The sequence below is a fragment of the Amaranthus tricolor genome, chromosome 6 (genome assembly GCF_026212465.1).
Source record: "Amaranthus tricolor cultivar Red isolate AtriRed21 chromosome 6, ASM2621246v1, whole genome shotgun sequence".
In the NCBI taxonomy this organism is placed as follows: Eukaryota; Viridiplantae; Streptophyta; class Magnoliopsida; order Caryophyllales; family Amaranthaceae; genus Amaranthus; species Amaranthus tricolor.
In genome coordinates this window covers 28,535,638-28,554,696 of record NC_080052.1, presented here as the reverse complement: position 1 = coordinate 28,554,696, position 19,059 = coordinate 28,535,638, and the positions used below count along the sequence as shown (strand labels likewise).

At 33.3% G+C, this 19,059-nt stretch overlaps 2 protein-coding genes across 2 annotated transcripts; both read right to left on the bottom strand.

Annotated features, from left to right (window-relative positions):
- Positions 1-1,836: 1,836 nt before the first annotated feature.
- On the bottom strand, positions 1,837-11,886 carry LOC130815138 (eukaryotic translation initiation factor 2 subunit beta). Its single transcript, XM_057681498.1, has 10 exons — positions 11,738-11,886; positions 11,499-11,579; positions 9,698-9,806; positions 8,957-9,012; positions 8,822-8,876; positions 8,563-8,663; positions 6,462-6,607; positions 5,213-5,355; positions 4,312-4,397; positions 1,837-2,197 (listed from the first exon to the last, which is right to left on the bottom strand). Exons 2-10 carry the CDS (start codon positions 11,544-11,546, stop codon positions 2,120-2,122), a joined length of 822 nt encoding a protein of 273 aa, XP_057537481.1. The 5' UTR covers positions 11,547-11,579; positions 11,738-11,886; the 3' UTR covers positions 1,837-2,119.
- Positions 11,887-13,258: 1,372 nt separating this feature from the next.
- Positions 13,259-18,339, bottom strand: LOC130815390 (vacuolar protein sorting-associated protein 20 homolog 2-like). The gene is made up of 6 exons (XM_057681852.1): positions 17,910-18,339; positions 15,566-15,718; positions 15,302-15,454; positions 15,065-15,148; positions 13,704-13,860; positions 13,259-13,563 (listed from the first exon to the last, which is right to left on the bottom strand). The coding sequence occupies exons 1-6, from the start codon at positions 18,009-18,011 to the stop codon at positions 13,538-13,540; spliced, it is 675 nt and encodes a 224-aa protein (XP_057537835.1). The 5' UTR covers positions 18,012-18,339; the 3' UTR covers positions 13,259-13,537.
- Positions 18,340-19,059: the final 720 nt, after the last annotated feature.

Genomic DNA, 19,059 nt, shown 5'->3' with positions numbered 1-19,059 from the left:
ATAATTGTTTTTAATGGAGAGCGACTACATTTTTAGTCAACTTTATTATAATATATAAATCAGTATTTCTTCATTAGCCTTCAAATATATATATATATATATATATGACAATGTTTCACTAGCTTACTTGGCACGAAGTATGCTTAGAAGGATAGTTTTATGTAAATGATAAATAATTATTCATCGGATTTTATGAATTTAGAGAGATTGCAATTTTTTGTATTTCAGAATGTATTCTTGGCCTTCGTTATATTGTCATAACTTTTACAATGATATGTACACTCATATTAATATAGTTTCAATAATAAAATTCAACATAATATGCATTTTTTTTTTAAAAAAAAAAAACCGTTTTGCAAAAATATTGTTTTCTCAAAAATTTAAAACGAAAAGATAAAAAGAGCATAAAATTCTTGTTTTTCATTAAAAAAAAAATATTACACTAGGTATTATATTTTACTTGAGTCTATTTTGGGAACAAGCATATAATAGTTGAGATTATTTTGAGTTATTCAATAATAGAGTTTATATCAAGCTAATAGATGAGATTATTTTAAATAACTTTTTCTAATTAATATCCTTGATTTTTATAAAAATAAAGTGTAAGAAACAAATAAATTAACGGTATATTAATTGAAACATACAATGAAACTGACAAACTTTATGTAAAAAAAATGTAAAAATTCCAAGCAGAAAAGAATGGATTTAGTAAAATAGCTTCCTGTTTGGATTGTATATCTTGTGGAAGATGCTTCATTAAACAATCAATCAATCAATTTCAATTTTCATATTCTTTTGATCCGCATACTTCAATAGTCAATACTCCCTATCTTATCTCTTGCATTTTTATTTTATTTATTAATTTATTTATTTTTTATTTTTTTAATTTTAATATTTTTTTAACTATTTATACTTTTTGGGACCGTTTAACTATTTTATTAAGGAAAAAAAAAACTAGTGTTAGTATAATGATCCATTTTTAAAGCTAAATTAGTAGTATAATTAAACACAGATAAAATTTTGAATAAAACGGCAAATAGTTTCAATATTTTCCTTGCTTATAAGTTATAATGACATCAAGAACAAAGGCTAAGACAATAGAGAAGATAATATTGATGTTTAGATGTAACATATAATATCATTAAGTATGTTTAGCAGTGCATAAAATCTCAATGCTATCCTTGTTTATTTGACATACAAAGATAAATGATGAAACACATCAATACAATCACATTAACAAAATAATTTTTATACTGAAAAGAGAATGAATGAAATAATAGAAAATTGTTAAAATAAAATAAATAGTGCAGGTTAAACAATGAAATACAATCAGCTTTTTGCAAAATAATACTTTACAAGATAATTTTATGAACTTCTGAAAGTGCACCAACTTAAAAACTAAAGCTTCTGTAGTATAATCTCATTTTGTATCAATTGTCATTTTAATCTATCCCACTTATTTTACATCATATTTATTTTTGAACCATTGCCCACAAATTTTTTTAATCACATCCACACATTTAAACTCTTTTAATTTCATACATACAATTTATTTTCTCTCTTTATTTATTTCAAATTTCATAAAAACCCGATAATTTCTCTCTGCTTTAAATCTATTTGGATGGAGGGAGTATTGCCTTATTTCTAACAAAATAATATTTCAATTTTTGATATATTTTTAGTATCATGAATTAGACTAAAAAAAAAAAAAAAAAAAAAAAAAAAAAAACTAAACGAGAATTGATAACAAAACCTTGCCCATAAAAAACTTGTTTCAATCAAAATTGTTTCAAAAAATGTTTTTATCTTTATAAATTGGTATACGATTGTTCAGTGTTGTCCCAACTCAGATAAATTGCTGTCATTTTCAAATTAGTTCAGTGTTGTCCCAACTCAAATAAATTGCTGTCATTTTCAAATTTAACAAACTGTTGTTTAAGACGGAAAATAATTCCGAATCACCGACAAACAAACACAAGAAAGTAGTGCATACATGAAGACCAGGAAGGCGTATCGCCATCGTTCTTCTAACAATGACAACCTTAATCGGTTGTCTTTCTCTAAAAACAGTAGGAACAAAATTTGGTTTTACAAGGGACGAAATAAAACATTGGCATTCTTAAGCACCTTGAGTCCTACGTCCAACACGAGCAACGAATCCAGTTTTGATGGGAAGAACAGAACGTCCCGAGCCACACTGCAAATAAGTACATGAATATAATTTACAAATTGTTTGATTCACCAAAATTGATGTATTAAGAAAATGATAAAAGATCCGAGATGACGTGATCATTTCAAGATTCTGGAGAACACTAAAGCCTTAATCCTATTCCTAAATATAAGGGTTGTTGGTTTTAGATATTAGGGAACATAAATAACATTTAGAGATCAGCTCTAAGCCCTTTCATTTTTACTGTCATTATGGAAGAGATTTCTAAATTTATTTAGAAGACGGTACCATGGTGCATGTTATTCGCTGACGACATAATACTGATAGCAGAAACTAGAGAGGAAGTTAGTAATAAATTAAATGAGTGGAGGAAAGCTTTAGAAGGTAAAGAATTGCGCATTAGTCGTACGAAGACCGAGTATTTGCGCTGTGACTTTAGTGGGACATCACCGGTAGGTGAACCAAAGGTGTCCATTGATAAAGCAGTTGTTAAAAGTACGACCAAGTACAAGTATTTGGGATCAATCATTCAAAGGGATGGGAAGATTGACGGAGATGTAAATCATCGTATATATGTGGGTTGACTCAAGTGGAGAGCAGCCACCGCAGTGCTATGTGATAGGAAATTACCAAGCAAGTTAAAGGGAAAATTTTACTGGGTGGCAATCTGACTCGCTCTGCTATATGGGACCGAATGTTTGCCTGTAAAGAAGATTTTTGAACATAAGATGGAAGTTACAGAAATGCGTATGTTGAAGTGGATGTGTGAACACACATTAATGGATCGAATTAGGAGCCAAGAGTTTAGGGACAAACCCCCTATTTCTGAAAAAATGCGCGAAAATAGATTGAGATGGTTTGGATATGTGTAAAAAAAGACTTTCGACGCCCCTGTGAGGAGGGTAGAAAGCATTATAGTAGAGGGTAAGAGAAGTCGAGGAAGACCTAGAAGAATTTGGGATGAGCAAATAAAAGTTAAACTTGCAAGAATTAAACCTCTCTGAGGGCCTGACTAGAGATAGGGGTAGTTGAAGGAGCCATATCCATGTTTTTTAGACCACTAATGTTCTCTTAAATTACCTTTTGGTGTTTTTACCCTCTTACTTCTCTCGTTTCTTTTATTATTAGTTTTTTTGTTTTCTTTTTTGTTGTTAGTTCTACTTATTTATTTTATTTATAGGCATTTATTTTATCTTTCCCGTGAAGTTACGTCTGGGGACTCCTTTGGCCGCGCTCTCCTTTAAGGGTATTAGTTGGCCCCCTCCTTCCCTCCCTAAACCATGTTCATAGTTTTTCTATGAGCGGAATACACTGAGTAGAATGATGATGACGATAAATAACATTAAGTAGAGAAATGAAAAACAAGTTCTAGTTATTGTGTATTGCCTCCACACAGTTAATTTGGGGTTGTTTAGTTTAACCGAAACATTTTCCTTGGCAAACAATTTTCCATAAAAATTATTTTCAACTGGAAAATACAAATAATAATTTTATTTTTTGGTTTAACGGAAAACTCAAGGTGTTTACGGAGATGTTGAGGAAGGTTGAAGGAAATTCGGTTCCCTTCTACTCGTGGGGGAAAATGTTTGCAAAGTCATGAAAAACTCTCTTATTAACCACTTCATTTCCTTGTCCGGGAAAATGTTGTCCGTGAAACCAAACGCCCTTAATACTTTCTCCGTTCCAATTTACATGCAACGTTTGCTTTTTCACGCAGTCCGATGCACCAATTCAATTTTTAATATCTCTAATTATATATAATAAAAAATTATAAAATTTGATATTAATAATCTTTGCAATGAGACAATCAAACGAGATCTCACTTGACTATATTTGAACTTATAGATTAAAAACTAATCACAAATTAAGAGTGACGAATAAATAGTGTCATTTTTCTAATATTGCAACTAATTTGGAACGGAGAAAGTATGTCTTGTTGGTGGTTTCAAAAACCAGAAAAACTAGGAAAAGATCACGAAAGAAGAAACCAATGTTCATGTATGATTCTTGCTCGAGTGGAAAGACCAAGAGCATATAGTTGCTCATGCACGAGGGAACTAAAAACTACTATCAAAAGTTATCATGCCAAAAGTTGAACAATAACCATATAGAAATCTGGATTTTTCAACATATGGACTAACCTGTTCACATCTGAGGAAGAAGAGACGGTTTTCCTTTGAAAGTATGGTGTCTGAGCTTTTACAACCAGTACAAATAACATACTCATCTGCAACAACGGAACACTACCGTTAGAGCCCCATGAAAAGTAGAGACGAATCATCTACGTTCGAAAAGACAAAACACCAACACCAAAGTTTGTCATAACCCATATGCATGCAGTTTACGACCAAGAATATACCATAAATCTTACCGTTGAACTGCTGTACAGCATGAGGCTGGCAAAAGTAAGTCGTACAAAAAAAAACTAACTAGATAATACGCATCAGTATAGACAGCGCTGTTGGAAGACAATTATCACCATTCCCTTGATTACTATTCGTTCCATCTGGAAGTTAGAAGTCAGATGATATAGGTCTAATTTAGGATGTCAAGACTCAGGTGAAAATTGAGACATTTCTTCCTGATGTACCGTTGTTTACTAAAAATAATACAACTATTATGAAAACTTTATCTATAAACTTATGTCTCATGCTAAATTATCAGAAGTCGGGATTAAAGAGAGAAGGTGATTATTGAGATTTCTCCTTTAGTGAGGTTTGGGATCCTTTTAGATGATTTGCCAACTAACTAAAGAGAGCAAGTGATATAGGATTGATGAATTTTCATTTACCAAAAACATTCTTATCAAAGAGGTTTTTGGTGATTGATGAATTTTCATTAACCAAAAAAACATTCTTATCAAAAAAACATTCTTATAAGCCAACAATTAGGACGAAGCACCAAAAGAACACAAACTTTTAATGCATATTTCTGAGCTTGTGTAAAGAAAGTTGAGCTCAATGAGGCAAACATACTGAACTTGCTCAAGCTTTGGCTAAAATTGATTAACAATTCAAAGCACAGTATTCAACAGATACTTACTAACATATCTCCTCAATATTCCTTCAAAATTCTTTGGGGCAAATCTTCCTTTTACAACTAATCTCTGCTGCCCATCTAGGGATCCGTTTGTTCCCATTTCTGCCAGTAAAAAGGCCATAACATGTTCTGGTTGCCTGTGCATTCTGAAAAAGAAAAAACATAAAAACCCGGATGTTCAATATGAGAGGATTATTGGATAGAGGATAGAAATATAGAAAAACTAAATACAGCATAAAAATACACATTGGCGCCAAAAGAAAATGTATGTCCCTCACAAACTAATAAAAGTATTCTCTTAGCATACTTACTCAAGGAACACAAATGTATTAATCTTTAATCTGCATTCAATCAATGTGAGATTAAAGGCTGGCAAAATTAACCCTAAAAGCTCATATAACGGATGCATCAGGTCACCAACATGAACAGAACCAAGATCGATTGAGTACCTATAAACGAAACATATGACGGCAGAATGGAAAGCATGGTTGCATGAGCACACACAGAGATAGTAGGGGGGTATGCAGAGGGGAATCTAATAGATTCTTTACATTTAGAATCTATGTGGACGACCATTGGAACTGATATATTGGTTCATGTAGTTGACCCCAATCTTTTGGGATTACGGTGGTTGTTGTACAGCCTACCGGCAAGGCTTATTATTCGTGGTAAGCAGTCTACATTTATCAGTATAGCCTACAGTAGTACCAACTACCAGGTCCAGTCTGGTCAGGATAGTGGCAACTTAATGATGTTGGCCAGAAAATACTTTATCAACAACATTGCTGAATTTATTGAGTTCAAGTTATTTGAAAACATAATCATGTGTCAATGCAACTTTGTAAGCAAGAAGAGAAAGACTGAGCCCAATTAAGCTTAGGTATGATATGCAACCTCATCCTTGCCTATTTACATCTCTATTCAAGAAAAGTCCAAAAACTGCAAGTTTGAACAAACTAAGGTTTACACAAACCCACCCTCTTGGAAAACGAAAACTTCTAAGTTGAATATCAATGAAGAATATTTCAAAGGAACTAAGAACTTGTGATAGTGAAAGAGTAATGAGCAGCAGAAGAAAACAATCAATAAAGTTTAATATGTTATGGGGGGCATTCATGTGATCTTGTGAGGTGGATGTGTTCTGTGATGAATGACCGATCTACAACAGAAAACAGAAGCTGCTGCCAGAAGCCCCAATTCAAGCAAAAAAGGATATCATTAGCAAAGCAACCAAGACAAGTTTTAGACATACGTTTTGCAAAGATCCATAAAGTTAACGAAAACTGTCTTCTTCGTTCCTTCACGCAGCACTTGTGGAGGTCTCATGACTGTTCGACGCCTATCTCCAGCTAGTTCTGGGTTATTTTCACGAAGGATGTTAAACACCCTTCCAAGAAGCTGCACAACATATAATCTTGATTAACACATCACTGTGACGCCTAACAATAATCAGCAATCACTCAAATAACAGAAAAATAGTTCTGCATTTTGGTTTTGATAGTTCATCGGAGACACAGCACGGAAAGAAAACAAAATGACATATACAGACAACTGAAAAAAGGTATGTTAAGAGTATATAACATATCCCGGGGCCTCAACCATCAGCTTAAGCTTTTGGCTGAGTTGGTTTCTTGATAAGGTATGAAAGAGAGCAATTGAATCATTAAAAAGGGGGTGATGATAATAGAACATGGAAATATTAAAAGTTTTGAACTTGACTTCACCTCAACCCACATAGGATTTTGTCCATGCCAAACAACTACTGTACTAACAAATCAAAACAAACAATAAATCTGCATCATGACCAATCAAACCAAGCGGGAGTGCGGGACTACCAGGCCAAAGCCAAGAAGGTCATACATCTCCCACCTTCTCTCTCCAAAATAAAGAAGGGGAAATGATGTTGAAGTCTTGTAGCAATAATAAGGGTAATAAATAATGCAATGCCAACGCCAACATCGCCAAAGCCTAGATTCCAAGTTTCCAGCAATATGGACTCGATTACATGAGCCAAAAATAATATACAAAATCGCAATGAAAAGAAATAACCCCTTCTTGAACTTAAATGTGTGCCCATAGAATAAAAACTCCCTAGTTACATCACATAACGCCCATTATGTAACCTGTTTGAGAGTTGTGGCAGCGTTAAATCATGTTATATAACGGTACATGAAATTAAATGGTCAAAACGCCGCATTAACCGTTACGTAACGTGTAACGCCCGTATTTTACCGTTATAACGATATTTCACGATTACAACGTTATTTGTCTCCATGTTAAAATTCCATTAATACCCATTAACTTTAATTTTTACGATCGGTTAAATTATAGTTACTTATCATTTTAATTGATAACAAAATAATTAACTACTAACTAAAAAGTTAATTAATTCTACACTCAAAGAACCTCAAATATTGCAATTTCAACAGCTATAGGCATATTATTGCATAATAATAATAGTTTAACAACAAAAATACAATTTTAAGCTCAAAACTCCCTTATGTGAATTTTTTTTCAAAAATCACTTTGTATCGATCTCGATTCCATTATTTCTCTATGAAATAGAGACCGTTTTCGCAATGTGCCTGATTGAGTTCTATTATTCGAAACATATCATAAACATACCATGGTAAAGTTAAATAATTACTACCAAGCCCCAACTGCTGTCTTGGTTTCTATTTTTGTTTGCCCTAAATGATTAGTCTCAATTAATACATAAATGACAGTTCGATAACATACTATCTTTACCTCGATGACAAGTGGCTCTTACCCAGATAGGATTGGGGAGGTCGGATCACAGTTATATGTAACTCATAGTGCAAATACAAGGCCGCATCACCCTATCACAACCATATTGTATAGGTTTTTGAGTTTATCGCGTCACATTGTTCGTAAAATCATCCACATTGAACACAAAATTTGGGCGATCGTGTCCAAAAACGTTATTTTTGCACTCATATTGACCAGCTCGCAGGATAGGCAATTCATATGAATTAAAATCAATATTCCTAATAAATTGGTAAAATATAAGCAAACAACTCAAGATGATTCTCTAGTAGCATAAGTTCTATCCAATGTCACATGATTCGCCAATCTCCTTGCTAATCGCGAATTAAAAAAGCGAGTTATGTTCGGTTTTGGGCTATTCCTGGGCAAATTTGAGCGAATTGCAAATTCAAAAGTGAATTATGTTACATTGGTTCTGTCAATCATATTTTCCTGTGAACACCGTAACTGCAATCCCTCAAATGAATCAACATTTCAAAACATAAGCACCTGGCGTTCAACATTCCCTTACATAAAAGAAGACTTTCAGTAACAAAATGCAAAGAGAAATAAGGTATCAAACAAACCTCTTCATATGCATAATCTCGGTCACTTCCTTCCCATGGATATCGTGGTGGTTCAGACTCCAAAACTATTCCCTCTCCCTCTTCATCTTCTCCAATTTGATCTGTGACAAAAGCAAGTTAGAAGTCGTAAATTTAACAAAATGTTGCATTAAAAAGATTACGAGAAGGGTATACATGCACAATAAAAAAAAAGAATACAAAAGAAACTTTCTACTCGTATCAAAGACAAAGTCTAAGAGCTTAGAGCTCATAATTTTACCATCCTTATCTTCCCCAACATCAGCAGTATCATCGCCCGAAAGATTATTTTCAACCTGCAAAGAAAATTTTGTTGTCAAAATTTGTTGAATTACAGCAGTTCACAAAAACAGAGATACAGCTTCCCCGATCTTACAGGTTTCTTCTTCTTTTTCTTCAAACCAGCAAAGGAATTGTCAACTCCTTCAGAAACTGCACAAAAAGAGCAACTAGAGTGAGCATCTCTTTGATAACAAACATTAAGCAAAAACAAGGCCGAATCGCATCACATCACAAACGTGTTGTAAATGTTTTCAAAAAACAAAATAATATTTCCCGCATTGTAAAGATGTAACAAACCGCAGTTTGAGCCATTTTGACTTTTAAGGGATATATCTACTACTGTTAGCATTACAATAACCCCATCACACGTTTGTTACCCTGATGACGCCCGTAACCCCATTTGCACACTATGATACCAAAAGCAGTAGTAAAATTCATAGCCCATACCCCAAAATACAAGCTTGTGTTTCATCTCAATTACTCTCTAAATCCCATAATGAACTTAAACAGTTCAGTTGGCCACAAAAAATCAGTAAAGTGTCGAAAATATATATTGAAAGAAATTTGAGCATATACAAAGAAAAAACAGAAAAGTAATTGAAATTGACGGGAAAGGAAGGAGGAAGGGAATGAGAAAGAAAACAAGAGTAAATCTAGAAAAAAATCCCAAATAGAAGTGGGAATTCTTGAAAATGTTTAGTTTACCCAAATTCTTGTGTACGCATATTATAAAAGTTACAAAACAAACTATCATTCCAATCATCTTGCAAAATGTTTTGCCACTCTATCTCAAGTGAAAGTAGAAATAAATTGCACAAGGAAGAAAATTGCATACCTGACAGGTTTTCCGTTTTCTCAGCCAATTTATCCACAGGATCATCAGCAGGATCTTGAATGACAACCTTCTTCTTCTTCTTTTTCTTAGAAGGATCAAATGGAACTATCTGAAACATGATATGGGTGTTATCAATATATTATTCCATCTTACTATACAGTAGGCAAAGTCGCAAAGGAATTAAATTTCCATCTACCATAACAACTTGTTTTCCATCTTATTCAGCAGAAAAGAGGAAGATTTCACTAGTAGGGGATGCTTTGCATTCAACAAATGTTAATACAAGGATTGAACATTAGGGGAGAACTTCCTTGAATGGTTGACCACCCACAGGATATTATAGAAAGTCCTATGCCCCTAAATCTCAATAAACCATCTGAGAAGGGAAAGCCCAAAGCTATACCAAAACTAAACTTGTTCAAAAAAATAGTTAGGTTAATCATAATTCATTAATTCTAAATATTTTGTTCATAAACCAAGTCTAATTCTGTTTCCCATGTATTTCTAACCAACTGATAACTATTTTTCTTTTCAGCTAAACAGTATCAGCTTGCATATCAAAATATTTATTATTTAAAAGTGTAAGCAAGGACATCTTATTCCTATCCTTATTTCTACTTTTATTTCAAATTCAACTCCAATAATTACTAGTCGTCTTCCTTACATACTTAAAAGTGTAAGCAAGGACAACTCATTCCTATCCAAAGAAAAGACATCTTCATGTCTATAGGAAGAAACACGACTCTGTTCTTAAAAGATTGCATTAAGCAATCTCTTCTTCTGTTTCCCATGTATTTATTACGGAATTGATAAATCTTTTTCTTTCCAGCTAAGAAGAATCAGCTTGCATTTCAAAACATTTTTAGATAGATATCAGAATATATAATTATACAACGCTGCATACAGTTGCTTCAAAATGCTTTCTTAATCTTCTATCAAACTACTACTCAATAGCCACATTTGCCCAACTTTCCCACAATACCCAATATTTTATGAAAAGCTTCATCAATCTCATTATAATACAAATTCTGAAATTAGTAATAACTCCTTTACGGTGTACATAAATCCTTATTTAACAATTGATATTCTCTAAAGTCTATCTAAAACCAAAATCATAGAGAAGATGTTTGGGCATCTTCTCGACTCTAAACAATTATATCTCCATTAGACTCACTACTCAAAGATGTTCACACCAAGATCCTAGCATCTTATAAAACTGCATTCACAAGGAATGCTACACTCCTAAATACTACAACATGCCAAGCGTGACGATGCCTAGGTAATTCTATATTTTGGAAAAGCCAAAAAGCTACTTGAGTCGTAAATGAGCATGTCTCCATGAGGCTTTACCATCTTTCTTGTTCTGTTATAAGATAATAACCTCTATACATTAAGCACAGAACTAGTGTCTAATTAAGCAACATATAACAAACTAATTTGAGCTTTTATAAAACCCATAGCTTTTTGCACCCAATGATGATTTCTGGGTATTATAATTAAAACCATACCCATCATCCACACCTTCTCAATTCCTATTACCGTACACAATAAGATTAGAGAAATTGATGCAGATTTTTGGAATATCATGCAAATTTGGTGCATAATCAAACTCAATTCCATTCCTGAAAGAAAAAAAAATTTTTTGGCAAACCAGCTAATAGACGAATAAGACTCCATTATTAAAAAGGTAGATTCTTCAAAGCATCCGACAAAAAACGATACAAAATCAATTTAGAAAGATATTCAATGCTACAAATTAATAGGCAAAATGAAAACAAGTCAAATAAAAGAAAAAACCCACCTCAGGAACTTCTTCTTTCAGCTCAACAGTGTTGTCTTCGGAAGCCATAATATCTTCAAACCAGCAAAAAAAAAGTAGAAGCTGATACAAATAAATTACAAAAATTAGAATACAAAAATTAGAAGAAAAAAATTTGGGAATATATGAGATGAAAAGCTTTAAAATTGAATTAGAAAAATAAAATAAAGTGAAAGATGAGATCGAGTGGCGGGCGGCGGCGAAGGGAGATGAAGAATAACCTGGAAAAAGAGGTGAATCTGGAAAAAAAAACCCTGATTTTGTTAGTTCAAGTGTTTTCCCGACAAAACCGACCTTCGGATAATGTAAATTGCTCCGATCTTGTATTTTACAAATGTACTCCTATAAAAGAAATGAATTGATAAATGTAAGAAAAGAAAAAAAAATTATAATAATTTAATATTTTCTTATTTTCATACAAAAATCTCAAATTTTAATTATCTATAATAATTTGAAAGTAAATGGGGATTGGGGTTTTTTTTCTAATTTGTTTTATCTTGTTTTTTTGTTCAAATTACCTATAATAGTTGATTATTATAAGGAAATTAGAAAAGGACTAAATTATTCATAATAATTTTTCCATTAGATATTAGGATGATAGAGAGAATTCAAAGAAACGAAATTTTATCCATTTGTAGATGGAGCTTCGATAGCAGCTAAGTCTAGAGGGAAGTTATGAGCATTACATTCATGCATAAATTACATACCAAGGTTAGCACGGTTAATGATATCAGCCCAGGTGATAATTACACGACCTTGATTATCAACTACAGATTGGTTGAAGTTGAAATCGTTTAGGTTGAAAGCCATAGTACTAATACCCAAAACAGTAAATCGAATACCTACTACAGGCCAAGCAGCTACGAAGAAGTTTAGAGACCTAGAGTTAGTGAAGTCATTGTTAAAGAAACAAATGATAAAAAATACCGTTATAAGCTTTAGTTTTAACATAATTTGGATAGTCACTCTTCTACAATAGTCTTTTTCTTATTATTATCATTTTGGGTTTTATTTTTATAATGTAATTTTAAGAAATTGAAAGTATAAAATTTATCATTATAAAAAATTTGACAATTAAGCATTTTTACAAAGATCTAAGTACAAATTATACTATTTAATTTAAGGTTTTTTATAAGTAGATCGGCAAAGACTAAAATTGCATTTGACCATGATTAAAGATGCATATATAAACTATATTTTAACTAAACATGTCATATTTGATTAAATTTACTCGAAATTCAATAAAAAAATATAGGTCATAAATCGAAAATAATGACATGTAATTCGAAAATAGCTTGACTTAAAACATCAGAAAAACTCAATCAAATCCGAACGTTTTAACCTGTTATACAATTTTGTCAATATTTCAATTTCACGTTATCATTATTTATTTATTTCTCCAATTACACCTTTTTTTGAGTTCCTATAAACTAAACTCAATTCCTCTATCCCTATACTCTTTTTCAGTTCCTCATGAAATTGCAATTTTTTTAGTACCTTCATCCCAGTAAAATTCCACCACCTTATTCAATCCCTCCAACCCCATAAAATTACACCTTTTTTCAGTCCCTTTGTCTCTACAAAATCACACCTCTTTTTCCAGTGTTGACTCATTTTTATTTCGGTTTCTCCGTGTATAAAATTGCATCTTTTGATTCAACTGAATGAAATATTTAATTATACTTAGAAAATACGACAAAATACAAATGAGGGGAAGAAATGAGGGGGTAAAATAGGAATTATAAGATGGAAAAAAGGGGGTGAACCCATTACCATGACTTTATAAGATAGATCAATGCAATTCTGTATGTACTGAAGATTCAAACAGCAGATTTTCTCCCAATTTTTTTAGCTGAATAGGTAAAAAAGACTTGAATATAATGTAGATAATTGCAACAATATACATGACCAAAAAAAAAAAAAAAAAAAGGGCGCAAAGCCTAGAAACACCAATCAATCAACACGAACAGGGTCGTGGCTTGAACATGCAGTCTGTTGTAAGGCCCGAGAACTCTATGCAGCTATGCGGGCAAAGGTTCTTCCATAACTGTCATAGAATAGTCAATACATCAATACAGTCGAACAGCACGTAAAAAAAAGGTTACAACAGAAGTGTTGTAAAAAGCCTTTTTTCGTGAATTTTTTCTAAAACATCATCACATCAAACACAATATGAAGAGTAGCTACCTCTTCGTTTTTCAGGAAGTGTATCGGAGGCCTCCTCAATATCGTCAGCAGCAGCAGTTGAAGCAACGGGAGTCTTGGTAGGTACATCAGGTAGGTCCAGGTCCTCTCCCTCTTCAGGAGCTGTAGTCGGAACTTCTGGCAGATCTTGGACGATCAGCTACACCAACAAAACGTACACTTCTATTAGAGAATTACATGACAAAGGATATACACAAGGTTCAGGGGAAATTAGTAATCATAATATCCCATAATAAATGATCGGAGACCATAAATTACAGCTGCAAGACTGCAGGAATTACCACCGTTGTCACAAAACTGTATACTTTTTGCTCGTATGTGTTCAAATGTATATGTAGGCATTACGTAAGGATGCATGTATGAGCGCCATTAAGGTTCAAGGTTCATACTTCATAATATTAGCATTGCCTTGTGTAATGATCATTAGGTATGTACAAAATAAGACGGGTTTTATTGAAGGTAACTTGGTATAATGCAAGACGTATGAAAGGAAAGTTATGATATGAAATATCACCAATTCTGCGTGAATCGATGAAATTATTTCTAAATGCATCTAGATTAGATGTTTTATTAATTTACTTATAGAGCTATTTTGGAGAACTGCATTTAAAGCATAACAAGACCGTCTCTAAGGAGTTTTGAGGAACATGATCTAAGTCCAGCCACCCTCAGGCTTTTAGTTTGCTATAGCTAGGAATGTGTCCTTGCCTTGGCATAGGTATTTGATGTCTTAGCTTTCTAAAATGTTAAGGTTTAACACTGCATAAACTATAGCTTTTGGATTGGCCCGTCTCATCGGCCTTAACAGGGTATGATAGATAGACACGGGTTTCCGGCTTTAGAAATAGATTAATGTTAGGACAAATGGGTTGTATTTTGTTCCTTCCAGCACCTAATGGCTGTACTTTGCAAATGACAAACACTGGATTGAACTTTGGGGGTCTTTTTTTCATTGGGTAGTGCCCGTTATTGACCAGCAACATCTAGTTTTGCTAATATGTCGAAATGTGGAACCCATTAATATGATGTGGCAGCATACGTGGTTGCATGGTCTTTTTATTTTTAATTAATCAGATCCAACCCATCTTTTCTCCCCTTTTCCCTCCCCGGTTCGGCAACGTCCATCCCCAATCCCCATCTTCAGAAACAGCGGCATTAGATAAAGGCCTTATCTTTGTCATCATTCGATATGAAAACAGCAAGATTAGATAAAGAAATCCAATCAATCCCTTTCCTTCAATTTCTCAAGGAAAAGGAAAATTTTCATTCCTTCAATTTCTCAAGCGCACTAGACTGCAATAAATACTACACACGCACACACAAAGTTTATAAGATAAACATACCTGTGCTTCAAGATTCTCGAATTCCGCTAAAACTTCTTCCTCGTCTTCAGCAGATAATTGCTCTCCCAAAATGGCATTAATTTCCTAAAATCCACGACGAAATATTATCGACATTAGAGAACATCATAAAGAAATTTGGACAATGAGTTCAACAGGAAAACAATTTTAATTCATATCACTTTCATAGTTGACGCCAAATCCAATAAAGACAAAAGAAAATTAAGAAGACAATTATACATCTTGATATGCTTTAGCCTCTGCAGTATCATCCATCAACTTCTGAACATCTTCCAGATTAATCTCACTTTGAATTGCTTTCATAGCAGTATTTCCTGCCTGCAAGCTCTCAAAAACGGCTTTCTGCTTGCTGGCTAATTCAATATCTGCCAACTAGATCAAATAAACTTGTAAAACTAATGTATCAGAGAGACGGAGACGATAGGATGGGCCATACAAAATACAACCAGGCATCAAAAGATCCACGTTAGCTTAGAATCTTACTTGCTGCTCAACGTTAATTAGCCATGCATCGACTTTTTGCAGCAATTCTTCTTGTACTTTCTTCTTCTTTAACGCGAGCAAGGCTCTGTCTTTTTTCTTTTCACGAATCAAGTCCCTTGCAGCTTGTTTTTCAGCTTCAATGACAGCTTCAAGCTAAAAGACAATATGAGGTATATAAGTGCAAATCTGGACCCTTAAAAGTAAAGAAAATACTTGAACGGCCCGTTTAGCTAGTGGTACTAAATGGTGGTAATGGGAATGATTTATAGTGTAAAATTTCATCCAAAGTTCCATGTCATTCCCCTAGTGATGAAACTTTGATCACAAAAAATTTTTTTGTTTACAAATTTCCACTACCACCTCTCTCAATGGTAATGCATTGGAATGAAATTTATGAAGAAAATGAGATGATTGAAGTTGGAAAGCATGAACACCAAGGTAGCCAAGAGATTTTTCAACCAAAATTACACTAGTTTTCGTTCCCATTACCACAGTTTAACACCACCTACCAAACGGGCCAGAAATGTAAACCAAATTATGCTTGAAACATGCAAAAGATTTAATTTGCAGGCCACTATTGCCTTTATTGTGAAGCATATCATTTACTCCGAATCAAGGAACCAAGTAACACAAATAACCCAACAAGAGGAAAATGAAAACATAACCAAATTTTTTTAGTAATATCCTTGGAAATTACACTCTCAATCTTCGCAAAAGGGCAAAAATCATCAGCGAGAGAACCTATAATGTTCTCTCAGCAAATTATATTATCAAGGTCTTAAATACAAGTCAAACACTTAAAAAACTAATAAGATACAGACTACATAACTGACTCAAGAGCCAAAGTTTCGACCGGCAAGTTTGCTGTGGACAACCCCAGCAACTAAGTATCTCACAGCTTAAAAATCTGCTACATTAGCACATAAGAATTTCGTCCCTAAAGGCCTAAACACATCACATGACCTGATAGAAGGCAGTATTTATAGGACACAAGCTATCAACACCTATGACTCTATTTCCTCAGTTGGATAACCTAAAATCAGATGAAGGAGGCAACACCAAAAATAACCAGGTTAGCAGAAACTAAAAAATCTCAATTATTTCCTAATTAAAGTTCCCATAGAGTCCGGCATTTCAGTTTTGAATCAGAAATTACCTGTACGCTTTCATACTCCTAACTCTATGCATCATAATACTAATTCAGCAACAACAGTTGGACTGGCATCAAAGGCAGAAGGATTCAATTCTGACAATGGGGAACTTTCACAAGCAAAATAACTTACTTAAATCTTATTAGTATAGGGCCAACTGGATATATCAGTACACCAATTATCTTCCTCGAGCATTCATCCACAAACATCCTATTCTCACATTATCTTTAACTCAAACGTTACAAGTCATCTTGGGCCTCCTTCAACCTCTTTCAATATCAGCATATCCTAACTCCCTTCCCTCTTACTAAACTAACACCGCGAATGGCATAATCATCAAAGCTAAACATCAAAATAAAGCTCTATAACTATAAGCACTATTCAAAACATCTGCACTACAATACAACCCCTCCCCCCCAACCCCCAAAATAAGTCAAAAATTTGAGAAGTGAGTAAATTAGCCAACAAAAAAATTTCAACATATTCTGCTGTACTTCCATCCAAAGCCACCTTCTTGACCATCAACTATAAATTGAAAATCAACTTCTTTGCATTGATTTCTCTCCAATTGACCCAATTAACCAAGTATCTCACTAGTTTAAGACATTATAAAGCCCCTAATCAACAACATTCCATTACCCCAATCCCGTTAGTGGTTTCCACCTAGGAAAAGTTTTGGAAGGGTCGCATGTGTAGTGATGTACTTAACCCTACCCTTGTTAGTGGTGACAAAGAGGTTGTTTCTGATTAACCTTGTTGCAAATATCACGTGTCTTTTTAATATAGTCCATTATAATCCAAAGGACGGAAAACAAAGAACTGTAACCCTTCCGTCCTCAAGCAATACCATGGATGACCACACCAAGAACATTATTGCTAAGAACCAAGCTTTCAACAAATATGAATCAAGACCTAATCTTTATCAATCTATCCAAGTAATAATGAATAAATAAAGCTGTAATTTCATTTCTCTTGCAGATTATAAAAAATAAAACTTCCTACATTCTCTTTCTTAAGCAAGATAATCAAAATTATAAACCTATAGATCAGCAGAAACTAAAATTAGTACTTTTTGCTTTCCAATTAGGTAACCAACAAATTCTGGCAATCAGTTTTGACCCAGAAATTTAAAAAACATGATAATTATCGTACAACAAAATTTCCAAAAAGGGGAAAAACTACAAAGAAATTACCTGCTGTTGATATTGACCAAGCTTTCGTCTTTGAGTTTTAAGAGAGAGAATTGCACGATCAACCTCAGTGATCTTGGGTTTCTTCACAAAAATATTACCCATTAGTAATTGATGGATAAATAGTAATACCCACCAATTTAATTGTGAAAAATACTGTAATAAGCGGAAGATTCAATGCCCAAATGATCAAAAAGGATGTTTTAAAGCTCTATAGACCGGATAATCTTCTTGTTCCCACAATTTTCTGCACTTTTTCCAGTAGTAATTAGCAATATTAGCAGGGAGTAAGATTGAAAGAGGGATTGAAACAAGAAGAAAGATTGACAGAGGAATTCCAGAATTTATGGTGGTGTTTTCCGAGTTCCGACGGCTGTGTAGGGGAGGTAGATGTTTGGAGCACACTTTTAACTTCTCAATTGTTAAAGGTGTTTTTTTTTCCAATTATTAGTGTACACTATTCATCTAAAATATAGTCACGTGGATCTTATCTATTCATTTTAATGTAAAGATTGTTAATATCAATCTTTTATAATTTTTAATTATATATAACTCGATATATTAAAAATCGAATAAGTGCATCGAATAGAGTGCATAAGGTAAACGAGACATTTTTTATGAATAAAAGGTATAAAATATGCATTGAAACCAATAATATTACTTTTAGCAACTCGATCGCCAAGAATCGTAAGTTCGATCTATTTTACCAATATAAGGGCAATTTTGATGATTATTGTAGATGTTCAAAGCAAACTCTACCTAAATATTTATATTTTCAAGAGAAAATATACTTTTTTAATTCTTTTTAATTGTCTTATTTGGATTGGGCACGAATATTAAGATAGTGAAGAGACCACCTTGAATAGAATACCCATGTGATGTAGTGGGTATTGGGGGTTAAATAGTGCAGTTTATTAAAAAAAATTAAGGGTGTTTTGGTGATTATATGAATGTTATAAGGACAATTTGGTCCAAAAATTATATAATAAAATAGAAATTGGACAATTAAAATGAATTGCCCAAATAAAGAAATAGAACAATTGAAAAGAATTAGAGGGAGTATATGTTTCTATAGGAGATAAATATTTAATTTCTCACCTTTTGTAGTGTGTCACATTGTGTTACTCATAGTGACAAGAGTAAGAGTTAAATA

Bases quoted from the DNA above. Each gene is read 5' to 3' on its own strand.
- LOC130815390 (XM_057681852.1), bottom strand. From the start codon at position 18,011: ATGGGTAATATTTTTGTGAAGAAACCCAAGATCACTGAGGTTGATCGT. The intron at 15,455-15,565 runs GTAAGATTCTAA...TATTTGATCTAG, and splicing joins TAATTAACGTTGAGCAGCAA to TTGGCAGATATTGAATTAGC. The intron at 15,149-15,301 runs GTATAATTGTCT...CGTGGATTTTAG, and splicing joins AGGCTAAAGCATATCAAGAT to GAAATTAATGCCATTTTGGG.
- LOC130815138 (XM_057681498.1), bottom strand. From the start codon at position 11,546: ATGGCTTCCGAAGACAACACTGTTGAGCTGAAAGAAGAAGTTCCTGAG. The intron at 9,807-11,498 runs GTGGGTTTTTTC...ATCATGTTTCAG, and splicing joins TGAAAGAAGAAGTTCCTGAG to ATAGTTCCATTTGATCCTTC. The intron at 9,013-9,697 runs GTATGCAATTTT...CTTTTTGTGCAG, and splicing joins GAAAACGGAAAACCTGTCAG to TTTCTGAAGGAGTTGACAAT.